This window comes from Pinus tabuliformis, chromosome 5_2, assembly GCF_031772625.1.
Source record: "Pinus tabuliformis cultivar Carrire ecotype Pingquan chromosome 5_2, CPIR1, whole genome shotgun sequence".
In the NCBI taxonomy this organism is placed as follows: domain Eukaryota; kingdom Viridiplantae; phylum Streptophyta; class Pinopsida; order Pinales; family Pinaceae; genus Pinus; species Pinus tabuliformis.
In genome coordinates this window covers 68,997,280-69,016,044 of record NC_142306.1, presented here as the reverse complement: position 1 = coordinate 69,016,044, position 18,765 = coordinate 68,997,280, and the positions used below count along the sequence as shown (strand labels likewise).

The 18,765-nt window shown below is 38.6% G+C and overlaps 1 protein-coding gene and 1 pseudogene across 2 annotated transcripts in view; both read left to right on the top strand.

The window, feature by feature from the left end:
- LOC149157580 (uncharacterized) overlaps nucleotides 1-8,146 on the top strand; it is a 53,270-nt gene extending 45,124 nt beyond the window's left edge. Inside the window, exons 2-5 of the mRNA XM_089435877.1 lie at nucleotides 5,194-5,239; nucleotides 5,380-5,499; nucleotides 5,748-5,796; nucleotides 5,962-8,146. Of these exons, the coding sequence (XP_089292003.1) occupies nucleotides 5,194-5,239; nucleotides 5,380-5,499; nucleotides 5,748-5,796; nucleotides 5,962-6,105 (359 nt within the window). The 3' untranslated portion in view covers nucleotides 6,106-8,146. The remainder of the gene's footprint in view (nucleotides 1-5,193; nucleotides 5,240-5,379; nucleotides 5,500-5,747; nucleotides 5,797-5,961) is intronic.
- A 4,652-nt stretch (nucleotides 8,147-12,798) lies between these two features.
- LOC149157579 (nucleobase-ascorbate transporter 7-like) lies at nucleotides 12,799-18,592 on the top strand (annotated as a pseudogene). The gene is made up of 13 exons (XR_016261218.1): nucleotides 12,799-12,845; nucleotides 12,934-13,009; nucleotides 14,442-14,501; nucleotides 14,699-14,883; nucleotides 14,982-15,075; nucleotides 15,385-15,471; nucleotides 15,568-15,625; nucleotides 15,730-15,821; nucleotides 15,918-15,995; nucleotides 16,293-16,453; nucleotides 16,631-18,043; nucleotides 18,305-18,425; nucleotides 18,531-18,592. The product of XR_016261218.1 is annotated as a nucleobase-ascorbate transporter 7-like (transcript).
- Nucleotides 18,593-18,765: the final 173 nt, after the last annotated feature.

Below are 18,765 nucleotides of genomic sequence, written 5' to 3'. Positions count from 1 at the left end.
TTTGCTTCAAGCCATAGAGGGCTTTCTTCCACCTACACACATGAGATTCTCGATCATGAATCTCAAACCTCCTCGGGTTGTTCCAAACCTGTGGACCTGCTATATGAGGGGAATGGTCCCCTTGTAAGATTTTCCTTTGGTACATCTCAGACATGTACCTTCATGCTCCTTTTGAATTCAGGCATCTCTGTTATCATCTGACTCACAGACCTTCAGTGCTATGTGTCAACTGACATGGTCCCTAATGGACTTTTTGCAATTTGATACAAATTGCCAACCCTGAACCCACGAGTAAAAGCATCTTTGAAAATTCTATTTTCAAACACGTACCTTTCCATCGATGAATGCCACCCTGAAACCTTCGACTTCCATTGCCGAAATTGACACCAAGTTCTTCTTGCGATCAGGTACATAAAAGAGATTGTGTAAATGAATCAAATTACCCTCATTCAATTGAGGGGTAACACCCTTTCCAGGATAGGTGGCATCGACTCCAAGTATGATCCCACGAATGTTTCCATCTCTACCAAATTAGAGAGAGAACACCCTTCTATCCGATGGAGTGCCTTGAAGCACTACAATCAATAAGCTAGATTCCCAAAGAATCTGAAGGAGAGGGCCAATACAAGATAACACTTCTTTATCTTATTAGAAACAACATTGGATTCTTCATACCTGGGGTTCCTTGCTTTCTCTGAAGAGTCGGCTGTTTCCTTGATGACCTGCACTGTCATTCCTCTGATCATTGAAGATGTCCCAGGAATGATTGTTATCATCATCAAGTGATGTGTCCCTGCCATTCGGACACTCTGTAATATCCCTTATCAGAGATATCCCTCAAACACAAGCAAACTCCAACTAGAGAAATAACAGTAATGCAACATACAATAATGTATACATGGAATATTAGCAGAAACTTGAGAAATGTAGAGAGAAATGTTACGCCATTTTATTACACTGAGTAATGGAAAGAGTACAAGAGGTGATCAGAAAGATAGCACCTCGGCTTGCACAATGTAAGTGAAGAAATACACTCAAAATGGTAAGGAAATGGCCTCTTTCTGAACTGCGTCCAAACTGCTGGAGAACTGCTGTGCTGCTGGAATCAAATGAGGATTTGGTGCTGTTCCCCTCCTCAGAAAATGCTGAAACTCTGGAATCAGCCTCTGCTTAATAAACCCAGAAAAGCCCAGAAAGATTTTCTAAAATAGTTGACCCCCGAAATTCACCCCCTTGAGGATCTATGCTATCCCTCAAGGCTCTGCGCTGCTCCTGAAGAGAATCCTCCAAAACTCTACCTGAAACTCTGCCAAAATCCTCCAATATGCAAGGGCTGATCCCTTGCTCAATCTCCCAGCTCAAATCCTCCACAAAAACCCAATTCGGAGCTCCTACCAAAAGAACTGCGTCCTCCCCTCTCAAGACTGCGCAGTCATCAAAATACTCGGCTCCTCCTCAACTCCAGAAATCGCTCCTCCTGCAAAATACTGATGAAATTACCTTGCTCGAGCAGGCACTCGAAGTCCCCCAGGGCTAAGGGCGAGATCTCCGAATGGAGACACTCAATGCACTAAACAGTGCTGCAGACAGGTTAAACAGCCAGTGTGCTCTAAGTCGAAGTGACTAGCTCAAATGCAACATAATCGAATGATCAAATGAGGAGGCTCCTCTCTCCTTTATAGCATTGGCCTCTCTCAAAACCCTAAGGCCCACCTCCTCCAACGTAGCCTCTCTCTTGCCACGTGTTTCTTCTCCATCTGCATAGTCCCTCCAAGTGTCTACCTGGGCCCCTTCTCTACATGGTCCTTGGGCCCCCTTGGCTCCCCTTTTAAGTTACAACGTTGTGCTACTAGGGAGCGACTTTATTCATAAAGTGAGTTATGTCCCCCTTTCCTCACCTTTTTATTTATAAATAACTATAGAAGGCAAAATTGAGCAAAATCGAATATTCCAATTAGCCATGGCTAATTAGGAATATTACAGTCTCCCCCGGCAAAATGTTGCTTATCCTCAAGCAACTGAAGTGATGGATGCTGCAAAATTTTCTCACTCTCCCAAGTGGCATCCTCATCCGGTAAATTCTTTCACCTCACCAAGAAATCCCGGACCGTCTTGCTCCGTAGCTGCCTCTACCTGATATCAATAATAGCCTCTGGCTGCAACACCAAATGCCCCTCATCATTCGTGGGTGGTAGCTCATATGTCACTGTCACCTGCTGCCCCAATGCCTTCTTCAGGCATGATACATGAAAAACGTTATGAATCTTGCTGCCTTGGGGCAGCTCCAATTCATACGCAATCTGTCCAATCCTGCGTATCACCCTGTATGGCCCATAAAAGCGGGGCTTGAGCTTATCAGCTTCCTTTTGCTTCAGTGACGACTGTCGATATGGCTGTAATCGTAGGTAGACCAAGTCCCCTACCTCAAACTGTCTCTCCACCCGACCCCTGTCAGCATACAGCTTCTGCTGGTTCTGCGCTATAGCCATATTATCCTTGAGAGCTCAGAGGATATCCTGACTCTCTTGGATCCAAATCTTGGCTCTCGGAGCCTTGCTAGCACCAAACATCACGTCAGCAAAAGATAAAGGATGATATCCATACAAAGCATAGAATGGTGACATACCAATGGACATGTGATGTGTAGTGTTGTAGCAGTACTCCCCCAGATGCAGCCACTTCAGCCATGCTCGCTGCTGCCCACTGACATAGTTATGCAAGTAGCCCTCCAGCCACTTGTTAACTATCTCTGTCTGCCCGTCCGTCTGTGGGTGATAATTGGTACTCGGTGTCAACTCCGTCCCCACCAACCGGAAAAGCTCCTGCCAAAAACCGCCCATGAAACGGCTATCCCTGTCAGTGATGATGGTCTTAGGAAGACCATGTAGCCTGAAAACCTCTCCGAAGAACAGCTCAGCCACCTGCGCTGCTGTGTAGTGTGCGCATATGGCGAAAAAGTGTGCGTACTTTGTCAGTTGATCAATTATGACAAAGATACAATCCTTGCCCTGCACCATGGGCAACCCTGTGATGAAGTCCATAGAAATACTCTCCCATTTCCCCTCCGGAATGGGAAGAGGCTGCAATAATCCTGCGGGATGGCTCATCTCCCCCTTGTTCCTCTGGCAAATATCGCACTCCCGGATATGCTGGAGTACGTCCTCCTTGAGGCCCTTCCATGAGAACCTCTCTCTAATGGCCCTGTAGGTTTTGGTAAACCTCTGATGGCCGGCCAATGGTGAATCATGTGATGCCTGAAGTATATACTTCTTGAGTTGAGATCCCTTAGTCAAGAAGATCCGGTCCCTATAGTAGATGATCTCATCGATTACCCTGTACTTTCATCTGTCACCTGCCCATCCAAAACCTCAAATGCAAATCTGTCCTTGGAGTACTCTACTAAGAGTCGAGCCCTCTAGTCTGTGTCCAAGCTCATAAGAGACAACGTGGCTGGTCTACGTGAAAGGGCATCTGCTACCACGTTGTTCTTACCCTTGACATACTCAATGTCAAAGTCATACGCTTGGATCTTACTGATCCACTTCTGCTGCCTCTCTTGTAGCTGTTTCTGCTCCAAAAAGAACCTGAGGCTGTTGTGATCAGTCCTCACCCTGAACCTGTTACCCACTAAATACTGCCGGAATTTGGCCAATGCATGCATAATGGCCAGCATCTCCTTGTCGTATATAGAATACAACCTCTCATGCGGAAGGAGCTTCCGGCTCTCAAAGGCTATAGGGTGACCTCCTTGCATCAACACTGCGCTGATCCCCTCTCCCGACGCATCACACTCCAAAACAAATGGCTGCGAAAAATCCGGCAATACAAGCACTGGGCAGTGACTCATAACCTCCTTGAGCCTGTCAAAGGCTTGCTGCGCTATATCCGACCAACTGAATGCCCCCTTCCTCGTCAAATCTGTCAGGGGTGCAACAAGCTGTGAGAAACTCTTGACGAACTTCGGTAGTTACGTCGTAAGGCGTTTCCCTTTGAAATGAATTGCCTTAGCCGTCGCCGTGTCGTATTGTTCACCGTGGATTTGTGGTGTTAGACGATTGAACAAAATCTGATCGTTGATCCAAAACTGAAACGGTTCATGAAACTGAGACGGTTCATAAATTTTCATCCTGGCCGTTCAGCGTAAAATCTCGCTCATGGCAATGGCGGTCAGCAAGGGCACTCTACTTCACAGACGAGACGATCAATGGACACAAAAGTTATCCTCCATCTGAGTTCCATGGTGCCCTTCACTTTGCTGGATCATGCAGACCAAACCCTGGTCATGGCAGCATTGGCTTCCTTATCTATAGCGACCTTGATGGAGCTACTTTGGAGAGGTTCAGCGCGTATGTCAATGATCGCTTTAGAATATGCAGCAATTCTGCTCATTACAAAGCCTTAATTGCTGGCCTCCAACATGCTCTGCGGCTTGGAATCACCCACATCACCGCCATTGGAAATTGTGATGTCGTTGTCAATCAGGTAACAAGCCTTGTCCTCTCTTTGCCGTTAGAATTCATATATTAGCGTTGATTTCAAGATACAATTGTTTCACTTCATGGCAATCATTGTATGTTCTGTAGGTAATGGGTACGTGGAGTGTGAAGAAACCCTGGCTGAACAAGTACTATGGCAGAGTTAGGAGTTTGGCTTCATAGTTTAGGAGTTTTAAATTGCAGTATACACATCGTAAATATAATCTTACCGCGCGTGTCTTAGCCGAGCAAGGGTTTGACAGATCTGTTATAGTCTGGAGTAATAGTGCAAAGAATGAGATGTTGCGAAGGTGCAGCAATCCAGAAAATGCCAAGAATTATGTGATGGAGCAGAGCTGCGATGGTTACGACAAGATCAAAGACAGGTGGGTGGCGTGTGTTACGGGATAATAGAATTAGGGCTTATTTGTTAGCTATATACTAGGGTTTCTTTATCCGGCTAATGGGTTTTAGGTTCCTCTTTTGGAGGGTAGCATTTCATGCTTTCATAGCAATAGTTTTCTGAATGTTAGGGAGCTAATTTGGTTAGACTGGTGTATTATTCATGCCGTGTTGATTTTTAATGATTTTATTCATGCTGATAACTACTGGAAATTGTCAATTGGTGTTGATGGGCCTTTAGTTTTTTCCTCTGGCTGGTAACAGTTTATGCTAATGTTCAATATGAGCACTGATGTTTTTTTATTAATGTTTGCAGAGTGTCACCGTACAATTGATTCTGCTGTGAGGGGGCATCCACAATTGTATATTCTACTATCTTTGACTATCCCCCTTATTTATTTTAGCTCCCCTTCGACCTAAAATGGGTACCATCATGATATGGGTCAATAGACATTTTGAGTTCAGTGTTGTTAAAAACTTTGGTACTTCTGTTCTTTTGCAGCAGAAGTAGAAAGCATCAGAGAACAGAAGGGGTGGAGATTCAAAAGGCTCCAAAATGTGCCAAGAAGCCAAAGGATCCAAATCAACCCAAAAAGCCACAGACAGTTTTCTTTGTTTTTATGTAAGATATCTTGAAGGCTTTACCAACTGTCAAAATATATAATGAAGTTTACACGTAGTTGCAGTGTTGAGGTCCTTGATTCTGAACTTAGCATTCCTCTTTTGGGCATTATGTTCCTGCAACGTGAAGGCATTATGTGTGTGCGCATACATAGAAGCATGAATACCTAGATCTCTTAATGAGTTGTATTATTTTGGACTCTTTAAATAAAAGCCATGTTTGCTTGCTTGCAAAATCTGTCATGACAGGGAGGAGTTCAGAAAAAAATACAAAGAGGATAATGCTGATGCCAAAGGGGTATGCTAGATTCAAAACCCATATTTGTAAGTTATCTTATTTGTTGTGTGATATCTTATTTATATACAGAGAAGCTATGGTAAACCTGGTCTTTTCGGCCATTAGATATGTTTTGCATGTGTGAAGTGAATCTGTAGGAACTGAAATATGAACTGTTTCATGCAGGTCAATCGACAAGGAGCTGATAAGTGGAAGTCAATGACAGAAGAGGTAAGGGTACACTTCCGAAGAAATGGTGCCTCATTTTTAGTTTTTAATGGTTGGATTTTGGTTTGGGTGTTGTTTAGTTTCTTTTTAAGTAGATTGTGAATAATTATTTATATTATAAAAAACCAATTTATGACATTCAACACCAATTAGAATGATGTCAAAAATTTAAGGCCTCTGATGAAAAGGATTGGTTGCTTTACACTCTCTTGGATAACTTTCACATATAGAGTCTTTACCATTGTGTGGGTTTTGAATAATAACCTTTAACGGAATAAAATTCAAGGTTGTTTCTGACCAATATAGGGTCTCACCTAGGTTTAAGTTATTTGTTTAGGTAATAAAATTCAAGGTTGTTTCTGAACAATATAGGGTCTCACCTAGGTTTAAGTTATTTGTTTAGGTAGGTTTGTGGGCAATTGCTCTAGGCTCAGGACTATAAGGGCAGTCCTATTGACTTGAATCAAATCTTTTCCATGACAAGTAGCAGGTTTACCAATTTTCTTGATTTAAAAAAAATTCCTTCACCCCAAAGAAGTTTTAGGTTTTTTTTGGTAGATGTTGGTGTATTCTTTCAACATTAGGGTTTTATGTTGTTTTCTTTCTCCTATACATTGTTGGAATAATTGGGGGTCCCGATCTGTAAAGATTATGAAGGTTGTGCTGTGACTTCAACATGGATTGATTGTAGAGCTACCCAATATCTTTTTCAACTGTTATAATACCATTTTTTGTTGTGATTGCTATTTATTTGTTGGTTGTTTTACAATGCTAAAAAGATTTCTCCAATTAGTGTGAATATTTTCTGAAGGACAGATGAATGGTTTATCACAACATACATTACATTCTGGGTGCCTTTAAGTATATTCTCTTCAATTCTATAAGGCTGTTCACAAACTGGCTGGCCACTGTAGCTACACAAATGTGTTAAGAGTTATGTAAGGAACATTTTTATAATTAAGAGTTTCTCTTTTGTTTGCCCCATTCTTATAGCATAATTTTCAATTTGAGTTTCTCTGTGGTCAGCTTCACCTTTATGGCATGAGTTTTGATTCCAATCCCACCATGAACAATATTCTTTCAAAGCTAGGTGTAAATCCTAGGCAAATTTGGCAGAATAGATATCCTATCTGGGACTTGTCAGACGTAGGGATCTTTCATTTTGGTCAAAGATAGAGATATTTGAGTTCTTGACCAAGTCTGATACAGATATCAAAAACACAAGTGGGTTCATGGAAAACTAAGGAGCATCGAGTTAATTTTGAGGCTTGAGCAACTAAGAAAAACAGAGAGATTGTGGAAGGCAAACAAGCACAGAATTAAGTTCGATCCACGAGAAACTAATAAGCGGAGGAACAGCGAGCAGAATTAAGCTTGAGCCTTTAATCTACAAGAAACTTGCAGTCGATGTATAACAAAATCTACTTTAGGTCTCCGGGTTGTACATTTCAGACCTGAAGCAGGACTCCATTGAGCTGATACAATTCTTCCCGCCTCATCTAAACAACAATCAGAACAGGTCTCCGAATATGAAAGTTTTTCAGCTGTTAAAATACTTCCACACGAGGAGCCAATTTGATGTGGCATTCCCATCGACATGCTGACAAATTCTGAGAATCGCAGAACAAAATCCACTGAAAATAGCAGAGCAGAAAACAATCAATACCGCAAATATTTATGTCAGGGTATGCACAACGTTTTTATATTGCAGATGAATACTGCATGGAAGCATCATCGCGAACAATGACCGATACCGAACGAACTCGTTGAATCATTGGATGGACGGTACTCACCAAGGCAAACAAAGAGAACTCCCAAAGGCTTGGAGAAGAATTGCTGGTTTGCAAAATTTTAATAGTTTGGGAGTGATGATTAATAAAGAAATTAAAATTAGTTATAATCATTTATATTTTCTGTTAAATATCCAACTATTTTAAATAAATTTCTTCAATTTATGGAATAAATAGATAGAGAAGAATTGTTGGTTTGCATAATTTTAATCCTTCGAGAGTGATGATGATTAAAGATTCCGATTTGAAATTTGCCTAGGATTTACACCTAGCTTTGAAAGAATATTGTTCATGGTGGGATTGGAATCGAAACTCATGCCATAAAGGTGAAGCTGACCACAGAGAAACTCAAATTGAAAATTATGCTATAAGAATGGGGCAAACAAAAGAGAAACTCTTAATTATAAAAATGTTCCTTACATAACTCTTAACACATTTGTGTAGCTACAGTGGCCAGCCAGTTTGTGAACAGCCTTATAGAATTGAAGAGAATATACTTAAAGGCACCCAGAATGTAATGTATGTTGTGATAAACCATTCATCTGTCCTTCAGAAAATATTCACACTAATTGGAGAAATCTTTTTAGCATTGTAAAACAACCAACAAATAAATAGCAATCACAACAAAAAATGGTATTATAACAGTTGAAAAAGATACTGGGTAGCTCTACAATCAATCCATGTTGAAGTCACAGCACAACCTTCATAATCTTTACAGATCGAGACCCCCAATTATTCCAACAATGTATAGGAGAAAGAAAACAACATAAAACCCTAATGTTGAAAGAATACACCAACATCTACCAAAAAAAACCTAAAACTTCTTTGGGGTGAAGGAATTTTTTTTAAATCAAGAAAATTGGTAAACCTGCTACCTGTCATGGAAAAGATTTGATTCAAGTCAATAGGACTGCCCTTATAGTCCTGAGCCTAGAGAAATTGCCCACAAACCTACCTAAACAAATAACTTAAACCTAGGTGAGACCCTATATTGTTCAGAAACAACCTTGAATTTTATTACCTAAACAAATAACTTAAACCTAGGTGAGACCCTATATTGGTCAGAAACAACCTTGAATTTTATTCCGCTAAAGGTTATTATTCAAAATCCACACAATGGTAAAGACTCTATATGTGAAAGTTATCCAAGAGAGTGTAAAGCAACCAATCCTTTTCATCAGAGGCCTTAAATTTTTGACATCATTCTAATTGGTGTTGAATGTCATAAATTGGTTTTTTATAATATAAATAATTATTCACAATCTACTTAAAAAGAAACTAAACAACACCCAAACCAAAATCCAACCATTAAAAACTAAAAATGAGGCACCATTTCTTCGGAAGTGTACCCTTACCTCTTATGTCATTGACTTCCACTTATCAGCTCCTTGTCGATTGACCTGCATGAAACAGTTCATATTTCAGTTCCTACAGATTCACTTCACACATGCAAAACATATCTAATGGCCGAAAAGACCAGGTTTACCATAGCTTCTCTGTATATAAATAAGATATCACGCAACAAATAAGATAGCTTACAAATATGGGTTTTGAATCTAGCATACCCCTTTGGCATCAGCATTATCCTCTTTGTATTTTTTTTCTGAACTCCTCCCTGTCATGACAGATTTTGCAAGCAAGCAAACATGGCTTTTATTTAAAGAGTCCAAAATAATACAACTCATTAAGAGATCTAGGTATTCATGCTTCTATGTATGCGCACACACATAATGCCTTCACGTTGCAGGAACATAATGCCCAAAAGAGGTATGCTAAGTTCAGAATCAAGGACCTCAACACTGCAACTACGTGTAAACTTCATTATATATTTTGACAGTTGGTAAAGCCTTCAAGATATCTTACATAAAAACAAAGAAAACTGTCTGTGGCTTTTTGGGTTGATTTGGATCCTTTGGCTTCTTGGCACATTTTGGAGCCTTTTGAATCTCCACCCCTTCTGTTCTCTGATGCTTTCTACTTCTGCTGCAAAAGAACAGAAGTACCAAAGTTTTTAACAGCATTGAACTCAAAATGTCTATTGACCCATATCATGATGGTACCCATTTTAGGTCGAAGGGGAGCTAAAATAAATAAGGGGGATAGTCAAAGATAGTAGAATATACAATTGTGGATGCCCCCTCACAGCAGAATCAATTGTACGGTGACACTCTGCAAACATTAATAAAAAAACATCAGTGCTCATATTGAACATTAGCATAAACTGTTACCAGCCAGAGGAAAAAACTAAAGGCCCATCAACACCAATTGACAATTTCCAGTAGTTATCAGCATGAATAAAATCATTAAAAATCAACACGGCATGAATAATACACCAGTCTAACCAAATTAGCTCCCTAACATTCAGAAAACTATTGCTATGAAAGCATGAAATGCTACCCTCCAAAAGAGGAACCTAAAACCCATTAGCCGGATAAAGAAACCCTAGTATATAGCTAACAAATAAGCCCTAATTCTATTATCCCGTAACACACGCCACCCACCTGTCTTTGATCTTGTCGTAACCATCGCAGCTCTGCTCCATCACATAATTCTTGGCATTTTCTGGATCGCTGCACCTTCGCAACATCTCATCTTTGCACTATTACTCCAGACTATAACAGATCTGTCAAACCCTTGCTCGGCTAAGACACGCGCGGTAAGATTATATTTACGATGTGTATACTGCAATTTAAAACTCCTAAACTATGAAGCCAAACTCCTAACTCTGCCATAGTACCTGTTCAGCCAGGGTTTCTTCACACTCCACGTACCCATTACCTACAGAACAGTGTCACCGTACAATTGATTCTGCTGTGAGGGGGCATCCACAATTGTATATTCTACTATCTTTGACTATCCCCCTTATTTATTTTAGCTCCCCTTCGACCTAAAATGGGTACCATCATGATATGTGTCAATAGACATTTTGAGTTCAGTGCTGTTAAAAACTTTGGTACTTCTGTTCTTTTGCAGCAGAAGTAGAAAGCATCAGAGAACAGAAGGGGTGGAGATTCAAAAGGCTCCAAAATGTGCCAAGAAGCCAAAGGATCCAAATCAACCCAAAAAGCCACAGACAGTTTTCTTTGTTTTTATGTAAGATATCTTGAAGGCTTTACCAACTGTCAAAATATATAATGAAGTTTACACGTAGTTGCAGTGTTGAGGTCCTTGATTCTGAACTTAGCATACCTCTTTTGGGCATTATGCTCCTGCAACGTGAAGGCATTATGTGTGTGCGCATACATAGAAGCATGAATACCTAGATCTCTTAATGAGTTGTATTATTTTGGACTCTTTAAATAAAAGCCATGTTTGCTTGCTTGCAAAATCTGTCATGACAGGGAGGAGTTCAGAAAAAAATACAAAGAGGATAATGCTGATGCCAAAGGGGTATGCTAGATTCAAAACCCATATTTGTAAGTTATCTTATTTGTTGCGTGATATCTTATTTATATACAGAGAAGCTATGGTAAACCTGGTCTTTTCGGCCATTAGATATGTTTTGCATGTGTGAAGTGAATCTGTAGGAACTGAAATATGAACTGTTTCATGCAGGTCAATCGACAAGGAGCTGATAAGTGGAAGTCAATGACAGAAGAGGTAAGGGTACACTTCCGAAGAAATGGTGCCTCATTTTTAGTTTTTAATGGTTGGATTTTGGTTTGGGTGTTGTTTAGTTTCTTTTTAAGTAGATTGTGAATAATTATTTATATTATAAAAAACCAATTTATGACATTCAACACCAATTAGAATGATGTCAAAAATTTAAGGCCTCTGATGAAAAGGATTGGTTGCTTTACACTCTCTTGGATAACTTTCACATATAGAGTCTTTACCATTGTGTGGATTTTGAATAATAACCTTTAACGGAATAAAATTCAAGGTTGTTTCTGACCAATATAGGGTCTCACCTAGGTTTAAGTTATTTGTTTAGGTAATAAAATTCAAGATTGTTTCTGAACAATATAGGGTCTCACCTAGGTTTAAGTTATTTGTTTAGGTAGGTTTGTGGGCAATTGCTCTAGTTTCAGGACTATAAGGGCAGTCCTATTGACTTGAATCAAATCTTTTCCATGACAAGTAGCAAGTTTACCAATTTTCTTGATTTAAAAAAAATTCCTTCACCCCAAAGAAGTTTTAGGTTTTTTTTGGTAGATGTTGGTGTATTCTTTCAACATTAGGGTTTTATGTTGTTTTCTTTCTCCTATACATTGTTGGAATAATTGGGGGTCGCGATCTGTAAAGATTATGAAGGTTGTGCTGTGACTTCAACATGGATTGATTGTAGAGCTACCCAGTATCTTTTTCAACTGTTATAATACCATTTTTTGTTGTGATTGCTATTTATTTGTTGGTTGTTTTACAATGCTAAAAAGATTTCTCCAATTAGTGTGAATATTTTCTGAAGGACAGATGAATGGTTTATCACAACATACATTACATTCTGGGTGCCTTTAAGTATATTCTCTTCAATTCTATAAGGCTGTTCACAAACTGGCTGGCCACTGTAGCTACACAAATGTGTTAAGAGTTATGTAAGGAACATTTTTATAATTAAGAGTTTCTCTTTTGTTTGCCCCATTCTTATAGCATAATTTTCAATTTGAGTTTCTCTGTGGTCAGCTTCACCTTTATGGCATGAGTTTCGATTCCAATCCCACTGTAGTTTACTGTTTTCTCCACCTCTATGGCATTAGTTTTAATTTGGGTCTCTTTATGATCTGCCCGACCCGTATGGTATGAGTTTCCATTCCAATCTCACTATGGGTTGTCCTACTTGTATGGCACATGTTTATCAAAATTATCTCTTTACTGCGTACCCATTCTACTCTTATTTTAGTAGATGGGCCCCCTGAAATCTATGCAACCTCTTGCAAACACTCAGTTTTATGATAGAAGTATTTATATATATGATAACAAAAGTAGAAGTCGATCAAATTTAAGTAGATCCAATCTTGGTTCAAGAAGTCGAAACACTGCAAATCATCCTGGGATTCAGTGGTCTATGGGCTGTTGTTTTAAGGTTGGTTTGATCTCTATGCATTTTCTCAAGTAATTTCGTTCAAATTTTCTACATGTACTAAGGATTTACAGTCTGTAGATCCTGATTTTGTTGTCTTGATGGCATTGTGCGTGTCAGGTATCTGAGTCCTCTTTCAGCGGTTCCGCTAGTAACTCTTGTTTCTCTTGGGCTCCATGAACTTGGGTTCCCGGGGGTAAGTGGACACTGAGCACCATTTCTGTTATGTTCACTTGGCTTAAACAAATTCTATTTCAGAAGCTGATCTCTATTGCACTCACTTGGTATTAAACAAATTTTCTATTTGCTTGAATAGAATTCATATGCTTCAAGTTTCAATGAATGCCATAATTGCATTTGAGTTATATGGGTATAGAATTCCTAAGCTTGAGTGCCCTAGTCCAGCATTTTTGTTAGTTAATATGGAAAGCTGCAGGGTACTCAAAATTACAGTGTGATTACAACTGGTTTGGAACAGAAGGACCTGCTCAAGTATGCTAGCTAACTTGACTAGCACCCATATTGCTTGGATAATTACGGGCTTGATGACGATTTCTATTAAACAAGGTCCATCTGTTGGACTTTCATTTATCTTGAAGCAATAGATATTTTGATTTGATATCTGCAGACTCTTCTTTTGAATGGAGGCAGTGTGTGCTTTTCTGCATCGTAGGTGATTTCTAGACAGATAGTTTGGTTGGAACTTAACACCTGCTTTTACACAGATACTCAGGATGAAATATATTGCATAAACTAGATGAAACAGAAAATGTTTTTGGGAAATGTATTATGAATAAAAAATGTTTCAGAAATGTTTGACTTAGATTAGTCCTGATTTACTCCTAATTATATCGTCTAATATATATTTAAGGTTTAAACTTTTAACACAATAGCATATTATGTACGATCTTTATTAATATTAATCACATTAGTAATAAGCAGTGTTCAGAGTTGGACTGTTTCACAAATGGATCATGGTAAGTTCTGAAAAGAATTATTTCCAGTTTGTTTTGAAACTTCTCTTGTGAAAATTTAAGCTATAATGACTAAATGACATAGCTACTGAATCTTTTTGAATCCAGTGGATTCGATTTTACTTGCGCTGATACACTTTCTAGCTTGAGTAGCTAGCATAGATGAAGTCCTTTCATTTGGTTCAAATGTATTTCAGAAATATTTGCATGCAGTAAAAGTATTAGTGACTAGCATAAGAATGACCTGACTCAAGTGTTGTCAATTTAATGAACTTTAACTCACTAAAATTGACCTGATATGTCTTCAACCAAATCATGTCAGTTTATTCAGCTATTAGTTAATAGCCCAACTCTTAGTTTTTATTTTAACTTTCAACCAGTTAAACTTGCATTTACAATAATAAGTTTTGGGTCCTATCGAAACCAGTTTTGCAATTTTCAATAGATTGATAGGTTTTTCGCGTCAAACTTGGAATTTCTTCTGTTCACCAAACACCCATACGTTTGGATATCCATATTACCTGCCTTCAAATTTATGTTTGGATGTATATTTTGTAATATATATTCTATTTGAATTTCCATTTTGTTTGAAAATATATCCTCTTTTTTTTTTTTAAAGTCAAATGAAGTGTTGTACTCTGATGTTATTTACAGGTGGGGAAATGCGTTGAAATAGGGCTTCCACAACTTATTGCACTGGTCTTCTTTTCACAGGTAAGGAATTAACCAATTACCATTATGTGTAAACTTCTAGAGTGTATCTCTCTAGATATATATCATATATCCTGTTCCTAGTCTTTCCATGCTTTTTTAAATCTGTTGTATTAAATGATTTGTAATTGGAAAGATTGTGGCACTAATTTGTTGCAGAATGAAACTAACTGATTAAACTCTTTTGTCCTCCCTTTCAGTATGGTCGACATATCAAGACTCGTAAGAAGCCTTTATTTGAGCGTTTTGCCATCATAATTGCAGTTGCTATTGTGTGGGCATATGCCCATATTCTCACTGTAGGTGGAGCATACAAGCATACCCCTCAAAGGACCCAAGCCCATTGCCGAACAGACCGTTCTAGACTAGTTAGTGGTGCCAAATGGTATGCATTCTTACAAGAAGCATGCATGCTAATTGTCATGTCACTTCATTCAGTACGTTCTCATGCAAAGCCTCAGCATGGTCTTTATTATTCTGCAGGATAAGTGTTCCATATCCATTTCAATGGGGAGGACCTGTTTTTGATGGACAGTCTTTTGCAATGATGGCTGCAGCATTTGTGTCTCTTGTTGAGGTCTGCCTGCCTGCCATATATCAGATATACTTTCTTCTCTTTTATTTTCTTTTTATTATTCTGCAGGATAAGTGTTCCATATCCATTTCAATGGGGAGGACCTGTTTTTGATGGACAGTCTTTTGCAATGATGGCTGCAGCATTTGTGTCCCTTGTTGAGGTCTGCCTACTTGCCATATATCAGATATACTTTCTTCTCTTTTATTTTCTTTATCCCGTTGACATTTCTGATAGTTATCTATGGGTTTCTATTTAAAAGCAAAATTGGGTATTGACTACTATTTTTTTTTTTCTTTCATAAATTTGCAGTCTACTGGTGCATTCTATGCTGTTTCAAGGTTTGCAAGTGCCACACCTCCCCCTCAATCTATCATCAGCCGTGGTATAGGCTGGCGGGTAAGGAAATGGATTCGTTGCTTTCACCCTTATGGCTTCAGGTAATTGGAAGATTGTATCATTGTCGTTGATGGAATGTAATGGTCCTCTCTACAGGGAATTGGAATTTATTGGATGGGATGTTTGGAACTAGAAATGGGTCCACAGTATCAGTGTAAGAACCAGGAAACTTGACCCATTTCTGGCAACTTTAGCTACAACTTGACCCATTTCTGGCAATACTAGCTCTGAAATTTGTCTTATCTTGGGAATTTGCAGTGAGAATGCTGGTCTTTTGGGGTTGACATGAGTTGGGAGTCGCAGGGTGCTCTAGATATCAGCAGGATTTATGATATTCTTCTCTGTTCTTGGTGATAATCAACTCAAGTTGGGATATTGTTCTCATTTTGGGGTTTATTCCCTAGTCTAGGATTTTGCATTGCTAATTTCATGTTAATGTGTTCCAGGCAAATTTGGAGCAATCTTTGCTTCTATTCCAGCACCCATTGTCGCTGCCGTGTACTGTCTCCTCTTTGGTTATGTTGGTATGTATACGGTGTACACAAATCCTATGTGCTGAGCTGCAAAGTCAGTCAACTAGTAGTATCTTAGCTGTTGCCATAATGTATAATGGATGTATGCATAAAACCTTAAGGTTAACTCATATTGGCAGACACTTAGTTTGTACAATGCAATTTCAACATATTAGGGTAAAACAACAATTCATTGGGTACCTATATTGGCAGGCAGTTTGTACGATGCAGCTTTAAAATTGTAGGGTAGAACAGAAATTCTTTGGGTTTTGCCTCATGTCTGAAATTTTTTGTATTCTTGATGAGCAGCTGGTGGGGGTCTCAGTTTCCTTCAATTTTGCAATCTAAATAGTTTCAGGATGAAGTTCATCTCGGACTTCTCTCTGTTTTCGGCATTATCAGTACCACAGTACTTCAATGAATTTACAGTTTCTTATGGTCATGGTCCAGTCCACACTCATGGACAATGGGTAGGGTTCTTACAACTTCTTTCAGGGACTAAATTGAAATTTTTTGGCTAGCAGTTCGTTGTGGCAACATTCCCTTCATTCTTCAAATTTCAATGTTTTTAACTTTAAACATTTTTGAATGACTTTTTTAACAGTTCAATGACATTATCAATGTGATTTTCTCGTCACCACCTTTAGTTGCTGGCAGCGTAGCATTGTTTTTGGATAACACTCTACATATGGGGAAGAGTTCAACAAGGAAAGACAGAGGCCATCATTGGTGGGATAAGTTCTGTTCATTCAAAATCGATCCTAAAAGTGAAGAGTTTTATGCTCTCCCTTTCAACCTGACCAACCCATCTATCTGAGGATGAAACTCTATTTTAGAGGTGGGGTCTCTGTTTTATCAATAGCCTTGGTGCATTTGGAGAATAATTAGAGTGTCTTCAATTCAGAAAGAGACAACTTCACAGTGTGAAATCTAAGATGTCTATATTTTATATCTATCACTTTGATAGGGAACTGCTTTCACGAATTATCTTAAATGGATGCCTCTGTTCCCTGGTCAATCATTTTCAGAGCACTTCAAGATCACCGCTCTTGGCAAGTAGCAAAAGGAGAATAATGAAAAGGAAAAGTACATTTCAGACTCTCAGAGTGGTCAATATGCTATCTTGGCTCCAATTCAAAAGAGGCATGTTGTGCATAGAGTAGTTTATTTTTGTAAGTACTTTTGAAGATGCAACAGAATTTTTGTTGTTGTTGGTGCTTCAAATTGAGCCAATGAGCATTTATCTGGAACTCGAGAGTCATATAGAGTCATTTTATAGTAATGATATCTTAAGCTCCCTTGCAAAGGCATTAGTAGGAACTAGCAGTACAATTGCTTTCTGATATTCTCCACGCATAATGCGAGAATTATTAGTTATTCATAGCATGTTTAAAATATAATTTTTTTGGTAAACGTTGTTTGCCTTTGAAATAAAGGCTTCAGCTCCTGTTGACAGGGCACTTTAGGCTTACCATTAACTTTAGCTTCATGATTTTCTTCTAAAATGAGTGCATGGAAATTATTGCAGCAAAAATGAAATGACATTGGAAAAGTAACGAAAAATATAGTACGGCTTTTCAGATGGCATTCCATGCAATGTATCACAGATTTCTTTTGGGAATTGTCATCTATTCTTTTGTACTTTTTATTATGTTCTACATATGGGGGATTTTTTTCTTATGCATTTTATGCATCATGATTAGATATGCTTACTATTGTTAGCTTCATCCTAGGTATATACTTTTCAGTTTCTCATGGCAAAATCATTTGTAGTTCTCCTGGGGGTAGGTAGCATTCACACATGTTGCCACCAATATAACAGGGGCCGCTAGAGTTGCAAGATCATCCCCATGTTGTAAACTTTATCTGATAACATAACATCAAAGGGATGTATATTTTGTAATATCTATTCTATTTGAATTTCTGTTTTGTTTGAAAATATATCCTCTTTTTTTTGAAAAAAAGTCAAATGAAGTGTTGTACTCTGATGTTATTTACAAGTGGGGAAATGCGTTGAAATAGGGCTTCCACAACTTATTGCACTGGTCTTCTTTTCACAAGTAAGGAATTAACCAATTACCATTATGTGTAAGCTTCTTGAGTGTATCTCTCTAGATATATATCATATATCCTGTTCCTAGTCTTTCCATGCTTTTTTAAATCTGTTGTATTAAATGATTTGTAATTGGAAAGATTGCGGCACTAATTTGTTGCAGAATGAAACTAACTGATTAAACTATTTTTTCCTCCCTTTCATTATGGTCGACATATCAAGACTCATAAGAAGCCTTTATTTGAGCGTTTTTCCATCATAATTGCAGTTGCTATTGTGTGGGCATATGCCCATATACTCACTGTAGGTGGAGCATACAAGGATACCCCTCAAAGGACCCAAGCCCATTGCCGAACAGAGTGTTCTAGACTAGTTAGTGGTGCCAAATGGTATGCATTCTTACAAGAAGCATGCATACTAATTGTCATGTCACTTCATACAGTACGTTCTCATGCAAAGCCTCAGCATGGTCTTGACTCTTTATTATTCTGCAGGATAAGTGTTCCATATCCATTTCAATGGGGAGGACCTGTTTTTGATGGACAGTCTTTTGCAATGATGGCTGCAGCATTTGTGTCTCTTGTTGAGGTCTGCCTGCTTGCCATATATCAGATATACTTTCTTCTCTTTTATTTTCTTTATCCCGTTGACATTTCTGATAGTTATCTATGGGTTTCTATTTAAAAGCAAAATTGGGTATTGACTACTATTTTTTTTTTCTTTCATAAA